This window comes from Microtus ochrogaster, unplaced genomic scaffold, assembly GCF_000317375.1.
Source record: "Microtus ochrogaster isolate Prairie Vole_2 unplaced genomic scaffold, MicOch1.0 UNK113, whole genome shotgun sequence".
Classification (NCBI taxonomy): Eukaryota; Metazoa; Chordata; class Mammalia; order Rodentia; family Cricetidae; genus Microtus; species Microtus ochrogaster.
In genome coordinates, this window is record NW_004949211.1 from 152,466 (window position 1) to 161,252 (window position 8,787).

Consider the following 8,787-nt stretch of genomic DNA (forward strand, 5'->3'; position numbering starts at 1 on the left):
AAAAAAAAAAAAAAGCTTTGAATTTACAGTGAAGTACGGCAGGAGTGCAGAATGTTCTTTCCACAGGGTGCCCTTCTAGAAAGGACTGTACAAAATGTAAGTGAATATACTTGAAAGGAAGGGTATGGAAAAGGCAAAGGCCTGAGAGGGATAAAGAAGATAAACCAGACCACCAGGTATATCTCTCAGTGCGCTTGTATTTGCTTAAGTTCACTGTAGAAGTCACCTCGTGCCTTGCTCGCTTTAAGAATGAAAGTGGGAAATGCTTTATTTGCACCGCTCTTAAGTCTGGAGTCTCTGGTTATCCCTTGTAGAGCTTTTTTTTTTTTTCGATGTATTTATTTATTATGTCTACAATGTTGTCTGCATATATGCCCGCAGGCCAGAAGAGGGCGCCAGAGCTCATTAGATATTTGTGAGCCACCACTTGGTTGCTGGGAATTGAACTCAGAACCTACAGTGCTCTTAACCGCCGAGCCCATCTCTCCAGTCCCCCTTGTAGACTGTTTCACATAACTTTCAATTGGAATAGATTTAGTCTCCCTGGCAAGGGAAGGTAATAACTACATTTCTCCCTTCCCTTTCATTACTCCAAACCCTTTCCTGCTCTCCACCAAATTCAAGGCTTCTGTCATTAACTATTATTGCATGCATAATGTATATACATATATGCATGTATATTTCTAAATATACGCTCTTCAGTCCGTGTTAGTTGTATGGATGCTCTCAGGGCTGACTATTTGATACTGGACAACTGACTGGTGTGCTCTTTCCTGGGGAGCACCACCTCTCCTGTTTGCAACTTTCCCCAGTTACCTGTAATTCTTTATGTGGGGTTGAAGCTTCCTGGGCTCTTCTCTGCCCACTTTAGCATAGCCATTGGTGTCATCCTTGTTCATTCTTGGGCAATCACGTTGGTGAGACTTTACGAGTATAGCTTCTGACCTTACTAGGAAACATAACCTCCCAGCAAACTTCCTGATGCTCTGGCTCTTACGATCTTTCCATTCCCTCTTCCTCAATTTCCCCTGAGCCTTAGGTGTGGGAGTGTTTTATACATGTACATTGGGGCTGATCTCCACAACTCTGCATATTGACTGATTGTGGTTTTCTGTAGTCTCCATCTGTTGCAAAGAGAAGTTTCCTTGATGAGGGTGAGGACTCCAGTCCTCTGTAGGGCTAAGGACAAATGTTTATAGACTGTTGATAGGGATGATGTTGGTTTAGAAAATGAGTGGATGTGAATTCTCCGCCAATAACCAACCTCACGAGCTCTGAGTAGTTAGGTTGGCTTCTAGTACCAAGCATGGTTGCCCTCTGGTTGAGCAGGTCTTAGGTCCAATTAGTCCAATTATGTCCAAGGAATACGTGACACTCCTGCACCCCAGTTATCATGTCATGCTGGCTGATGTGGTTCATAGGTATCACAGCTGGGTGTCAGAGTTGGTTGCCTCCCACCTCTGGAAGCTTGCATGGAGCCTTCTGGTACCAAGAAAGCTAATCCACAGGGAACAGGAATTCAGGTTAGTTCTAGCTCTGGGTACTATAGCCACTTTTATATCATGGGTAAAATAATGCTTTCTACCTTGGGGCTGGTTTGTTTTTGGTTGGTTTTTGTTCGAGACCAGGTTTCTCTGTAGCTTTGGAGCCTGTCCTAGAACTAGCTCTTATAGGGAAACCAGTGTGATGCAAGACAGGGAGTTTGGGAGGAGACTCTGAGACAAAAATGCTTGGGTCTATGGGAATAATCGCACCTCTGGAACCAGCTTCTCGTTGAGTGTAAATAAATAGCACATGATGATTGACTAATAAAAGGCATTCATTCTGCTGTAAAGCTGAAGAAAATGCCGGCTTCTGAAGGCTCAGAGAAGCGAGACAGAAGGAATCCGGTTGTTTGCTGTGCTGTGTCTTGAGAATGAGGACTGGGGGGAGACAACAATATTTCCCCCAAGAGTATTATCAGGGAGGAAACTTGATTTGGAAATGGTAAACCTCTGACATCCTTACATTTTGAAACATCATACCATATGGTTTCCAGAACCCATGATCAAAGAGGATCAAGCCAAGAAAAGTATCTCCCTTCACCCATGTGTAGGTTGAGATTCTCTCTGGCTAGACTAGGTGTGAGGGCCAGACTGCTTGAGGGCCTGTACTTGTAATTAGTTATGTCTACACTGCAAGTAGATATCCTGAAAAACCTGATGGATAACGCCCTTCTTACCTACAAAAATACAACACTGTGACTGATACTCCCCACTAGAGACACGTGTCCCATCCTCGAGTTTATGTTTAGGCCGGGCTTAACTATAGAAAACGATCAGGCACTTTCTCTTTGAGGCCTACATCAGCCGAGCGGTGCCCTGTGACCACTCTCTAGTATAACAACAAAAATCTATATTGGAATATCTTCCACCTCTTCTTTGCCTTCCTCTAGAGACCTCTGCGATTTCTCCCATATCCTGCCTTCAACCCCCTGTGAGCAACCATGAGGAAAAGGAAGGCCTGTGGGTCTCTCTGATCCCTGTACCCTGCCCACTCTCACTAGGGAGGGGAGCCTGTCCACACCAGTCACTCTTAACTTCCCACACTATGGCCCTGATAAATTCTTTCAGATGAATGCTGTTTCTCCATTTGCTTCCGCCTTTTTATGCAGCCTTGGACTCCAACCCATAGAATGCTGTCACCGACATTTACTGTGGGTCTCCCTCTCTCAATGAATCTAATTTGAATAAATCACTCAAAAGCACGCCTAGAGGCTGATCTCCTAGATGACTCTAGATAAATTGACAATATTAACAAGCACAAGAATGATTTCGGCCAATAAATTAATTTTTAAAAGAACAGAGTCAGAATAACAGCATTTTGCAATAAATAATCCAATAAATTAATGGATCCAGATATTTATTCCCAATTACTATTCACAGCCCAACAAATTTTGAACATCTGACAGAATTACATCCCTATAAACTATTTGTTCCACATATGCCTGCTAATTGGGATACTTAAAACTTATAAACCACATCTTAAAAATTTAGGAAACACCCCACCGGTTAATCCTAGCACTCGGGAAGCAGAAGCAGGAAGATCTCTGTGAGTTCGGGTCTAGCCTGTTCTACAGAGCGAGTTCCAGGACAGGCTCCAAAGCTACAGAGAGAAACCCTATCTCGAAAAGCAACCAAAAAAAAAAAAATAGGAAACTGATGACGAACACGTGTACCCAAACCCATCACTCTGCCCAGGGCGGTTCTCTGAGGCTCTTCGCTCTGAGGCTGCGCTCTGTCCAGTGTACCTGCGCACAGAGAACTTCCTCTCGGATGCCAAGGAGGAAACGGAAGTGCCGCTCCACGTAGCCTTGGAGACGCGGGGGAGGCGTAGCCCGAAGCACGACCTTTGACCCCTCACTCGGCGGCGTCGGAGACCGCAGCAGCCCGGATTCCTGAGGAGGCGGCGGTGGCCGCGGGCCGCTGTGGCTGCGATGGAGGTAATGGTTGGGTCACGCCACCCTGCTGGTCTTCTGCGCCACTCGAGTTAGTGGGAGGGCATGGCGAGCATCTGTCCCCGCTCGGCGGCTCGGCCCCCGCCGCTGCGCTCGGCGTAGAGCCCGGTCTGGCGCTTGCCATGGCGATGGCCCCTGCTTCTTGCTCCCGAGGAGGCTCTTCCTCACCCCAAGATAATTTGGCCGCGCTTTGCTCCCGGAATTGGAATGAACTCTTGTGACGATTTTGTTTTGCAGGATCCTGTTCAAGATGGGGTGGCTGCGGCACCCTCCGGGACCGGGAAATCCAAGGTGAGGAGAGCCCTGTACTGCCAGGTTCCCTGGAGCGCGGAAGGGTAATGAATTGGAAAACTTGGGCATGGGAAAAGGATTTCTCCTTTAAAAGAAGTCACCTTTCTTCAGAGATGTCCATTTTAATTTATAATCACCCATTGATTTCCTGTTTCTTTTTTTAATTTCCTGATGGGCAAGCAGTTTGTTTACTTCCTGCTCTTTGTTAGCGCTGTGCTGAGAGATCCTGATATATTTCAGACATTTGACTGTTTTATGAAAGTTTACACAGTGACGCAATGAAGAGGGGATTAGATAAGGGGAAGAATCAAGAAGCTATATCCTCTTGGCTCCAGCTCCATAGTCAAATGATGATTGAATAAGGTCCTTCTTACAGCCCTGTGCAATGTTTAATGTTCAATGATTCTGAAAGACAGTAGTTTTCTTGGCCAAAATGTATCGTTTGCATAGTGAGTTCCAGGCATTTGCCTAAGCTTTCAATTCTTTCATTTAAGCTTCCTGAAACAATTACCTCGTTATTCTCATTCTGCAGACGAGGAAACTAAGTGCACAAGGATTAAATAATTTTCAGAATTAGTAAAGTCTGATATTTTGATATTTTAGTTAAACCCTAAATGTTACCCGATCCACGTGTAACTATAGTTAGGTTTGTTTTCATGTGCACATGGATGGCTTTTCAGCTTGCAACAGAATGAATTTTACAGCTCTAAAACCTTTTAGGTTCAACCCCCCCACTTGGACACTTGGAGAACTTAATGGTGTCTTTAAGAGTTTTATGCTGCTCCGGGCGGCGGTGGCGCACACCTTTAATCCCAGCTGGGATTTTGTTTGCTTTTTGATTCACCTGATCACTTAAAGTTGTTGAAGTTATTTGTTAATTTTAAAATTATGATTGGTTTGAATGTTGAAAGTGGCAGACATTGGGTTTCTTTTGGGGGACACACTGGGAGCATGGGTTATAAAAGTCGGTAATGTAGTAATATCTTTCAGCTGGAAACATTGGCGAGAGAAGATCTCATCAAGTTTGCCAAGAAGCAGATGATGCTACTACAGAAAGCCAAAGCAAGGTGTACAGGTAATGAGTTTGAAATTACGGGGTTTTTTTCATTACACCAATATGCCCTGCCTTACAGTTACCTTTGAATAAATAAGGGGAGAGAGGGTTATAATTTTTTTTTAATTTGTTTATTTTATGTATGAGTGCTCCATCTGCATTTATGCCTGCACGCCAGAAGAGGGCATTAGCTCTAACTATAGATGACTGCCAGGAATTGAACTCAGGACCTCTGGAAGGGGAGCCAGTGCTCTTAATCACTGAGCCATCTCTCCAGCCTGAGAGGATTGTTTTTAATTGTAAAATGAAACCCTTTTTACTTCATATTAATTGTAAATTCTTCGAAACTATGTTTTTCAGTTGAAATGTTGAAGTGTAACCCCCCAAGACTTTCGCGGAAATTTGAAGTGTGTGCATATGCTGAAGTTGCTTGACTTCTTATTTGATGTCTTTTATTTTTTTAATTCCAAAAGGAAAATGATATTAGTGTCCTTTTTTAGTATGACTGATTAATTTGTTAGTAGGAATTCAAGTTGAATTCCCGTTAACTTAAAATTTTTAACTGCCAAGGTTTATTTTCTAACGAGAACAGACCAAATTTATGTTTAGGAATTGGACCAGTTCGTAATCAAGAAAGTAAGCTATTTGAGAAGATGACCTAAGCTCCAGAACTAGAGGTGTATTGATGAAATACTCAGATCAATATATGTGTTTGATAGATTTAATTCTTGCTTTAAGATTATACAAAAAAAATATGAATAGCAAAAATAACAGAATGTCTAGACATGCTGGAAAATTATCAGGGTCGTTAATCAAAGTGGTATACATACCTGGTCCCCTGCCTCCAGAGGCTAAGGCAGAAGTATCAGTTGAGCCCAGGATTTCAAGGCCTGCCTGGACAACATAGCAAGACCCCCATATACATGTGGCTGAATAAGAAAACACAGGAAGGGAAGAAGTGAATGCAGTTTCAGATGAAACAAAATCATTCATGTGCACGAAAGCAGCGTGGTGGATACTTAGACCATACTCTTCCAAAAGAATATTTTCATATTAAGAGAGAAAAAAAAAGAAAGCAATACTGTTATTTGGATAGAGTTAATAATCCTCCAAGTATTGACTTCTTAAATAGGCTTGGGATTCTTCTTAGAATATCAGTATCAGTTTAGTAGTAACTATTTTGTTAATTTTTGAATCTTTTTTTATTTAGAATTAGACAAAGAAATTGAAGAACTCAAATCAAAACCTGTTGATGGAGGAACTGATGATATTATTAAGGTAACAAAACAGTTTTTGATTGCTTGTAGAAAATGTCTAGTAATAGATTAAAAGTTCCTTGAGGATGCCTTTAATCCCAGCACTCAGGAGGCAGAGGCGTGAAGATCTCTGTGAGTTCAAGGCCAGCCTGGTCTACAGAGGGAGTTCCAGGATGGGCCCCAAAGCTATAGAGAAACCCTGTAACGAAAAAACAAAACAAAAACAACAACAGCAACAAACAAAAAAATCACAAGAGGGGTAGGAAGGTGAAGGCTCCTAAGGATTGTCTGCCTGCTAGAAACACCTTCCTTTTTGTTCATTCACTTCCTTGTTGACCTTGGTTTAGCTTTTTAGTTCTTTAACCCATGATGAAGGGGAGAAGGGTAGAGAGGGCTGTTGACTCATTTCAGTCAAAAAGTCAATAGCCCTCCTTCACTATGCGCATTGCTTCCTGCTCTGACCTCCTCAGGAAATTTGGCCAGGTGTAGCACTTCAAGGATGTGCAACTAGATCCATTCCACTGAGTAATAACTACTGACCCAGATTTAATAGCTGCCCTTCCAGAAGCCTGCAGTGTGTGTGTGTGTGTGTGTGTGTGTGTGTGTGTCGGGGTGGAGGGAAATCTTGAAACATTTCACTTGTAATCTCAGCTTGCCAGATCCCTATGTCTTGGTGGGTCGGTGTCATCACCAGATTTGGCACCATGTAACTTTAGAGTTGTTTCCTGTTTCCTTTCTCCTGTCGCTGCTCCAGGATGTAGCTTCAGTGTGTCCCTCTACATTCACATGGCACACCTGCCTCCTGAAGCCTTCTGTCTCCCGCAAGGAATTGCTCTGGCTGTCTTCTCTGTCTGTTGCAGTTCTGAAACCGGACTTTGACAGTGATCCTGTAAATGCCGGCACTGCTTCCTTAGGCTACACACCTGTTTGCTAGGTTGCTTAGTCAAACTTCCTTACTAGATTAACAGCTCCTTTTGTACGCCAGTAAGGCTTAACTCTGAGGGTTTTGCTTGACATCTTAAAATTTTTATTTCCAGTTTTATTTCAGTTTAGGTTTTCTTCTGGTGATTCTATTTCTACTTTCATGTCTTTTTTTTTTTTTGGTTTTTCGAGACAAGGTTTCTCTGTGGCTTTGGAGCCTGTCCTGGAACTAGCTCTTGTAGACCAGGCTGGCCTCGAACTCACAGAGATCCGCCTGCCTCTGCCTCCCGAGTGCTGGGATTAAAGGCGTGCGCCACCGCCGCCTGGCTCAATGTGTAGCCCAGGCTGGCCTCGAACTCGTGATCCTCCTGCCTCTGCCTCCTTCAGCAAATCCTACCAGTGTGCGCCACCACAACCGGCTACTTTCATGTCTTGAACTGTTTTTATTATTTCATTCAAGTGACGTTTGAGGTATTTCTTGGTGTTGATATCTGGTCTTGTCTTTGTTGGGTGGGTGTTCCATTCTTTGGTTGCTGTTGCTGTCTCTGGATCTTAGGCAAGTGTGGTAGCTCTGGTGTCTCTGGTAGAGAGTACAAAGGTGTCTGGAGAAACGGAGTTAAAGGGGTTAGTGGGACCCTGGGTCCCCACCAAGAGGTAGAGTCCCCAGTTCATGGAGTTGGGGTCGTAGACAGGGCTTCTACAAGCAGACTGCTATAGTACTCAGAATTAAGTAAGTCTTGACAGAGGGTAATGGAAGACCGGAAGAATAATGAGAAACAACTCCCTGATTCACAGCCTAGTGTGGCCACTGGGTCCCTGATACGAAGTTTGTCTGGGGATTGGCAGCTGACACAAAGGAATGGAGATGGGTTAGAAGGAAAGGCTGAGGGATCAGTGCAAAGAGCGAGCTGGGTCTCTTGATTTATGTTTTTTAAATGCTTGCTGCTCATATCTAAACTAGAACTGTTTTACATATTAATCTTATATGTAGCTACTTCCGTGACATTCTCAGTAGGTCCTAATTACCTATAGGTCCTGTTTGTTTGTTTGTTCTGTAAATGCTCATAAAATCTGTAAAAGATTTTCCTTTTTTAAATATTTATTTCTTAGATCTTTCATAAGCTACGATTCACTTTATCTAGAAATAACTTTGCTTTTATTTTTCCATTACAATATTGAAATTTATGTTAGCAATTACAGTCCTTTTCTTATATGTATTGGAGGGGACGTGTGCTGAATGGGAGCTCACCTTTTTGCCTAGGCCAGCCTTGAGCTCCTGCCTCGACAGATATTCCTGTCACAGTTTCCAAAGTAGATGTTATCCTGATTAGAAGCATAAGGATTTGTAGTAAAATGGATCTTTAATTTGCTCTTTCCGTAAATTACTTCAGTTGGTTTTGCATTATGCTGATTTTGTAGTCTATCTTTTTTTTTAATGTTTCACGAATTTGCGTGTCATCCTTGCATAGGGGCCTTGCTAATCTTCCCTATATCGTTCCAGTTTTAGTATATGTGCTGCCAAAGCGAGCACGATTTTGTAGACTATCTTAGAAGTTACTTTTTTTTTTTTTGGTCTGGACAAGTTCATGTGTAACTGAGATAATTCTCTGTTCCTTGAAAACTTACCTTATGTTCATGCCTTCTATTTTCATTAGTCTACAGTTTTCATTAATAAGCAGTATTCTGTTTCATAACGTTTCTTGAGTAAGTAAAGCTGTGTTTTTCTAGGAATTTTTATCCATGCCAGCACTCAGGAGGCAGGGGCAGGC

At 42.8% G+C, this 8,787-nt stretch overlaps 1 protein-coding gene and 1 non-coding gene across 2 annotated transcripts in view; one reads left to right on the forward strand and one right to left on the reverse strand.

Moving 5' to 3' along the window:
• The first annotated feature begins 3,381 nt into the window (after nucleotides 1–3,381).
• The window catches only part of Gcc2 (GRIP and coiled-coil domain containing 2), a 43,272-nt gene continuing 37,866 nt past the window's right edge, over nucleotides 3,382–8,787 (forward strand). Inside the window, exons 1-4 of the mRNA XM_026778214.1 lie at nucleotides 3,382–3,481; nucleotides 3,734–3,787; nucleotides 4,778–4,862; nucleotides 6,052–6,119. Of these exons, the coding sequence (XP_026634015.1) occupies nucleotides 3,476–3,481; nucleotides 3,734–3,787; nucleotides 4,778–4,862; nucleotides 6,052–6,119 (213 nt within the window). The 5' untranslated portion in view covers nucleotides 3,382–3,475. The remainder of the gene's footprint in view (nucleotides 3,482–3,733; nucleotides 3,788–4,777; nucleotides 4,863–6,051; nucleotides 6,120–8,787) is intronic.
• LOC113455781 lies at nucleotides 8,443–8,549 on the reverse strand. Its single transcript, XR_003376750.1, has one exon. It is a non-coding gene; the product is annotated as a U6 spliceosomal RNA (small nuclear RNA).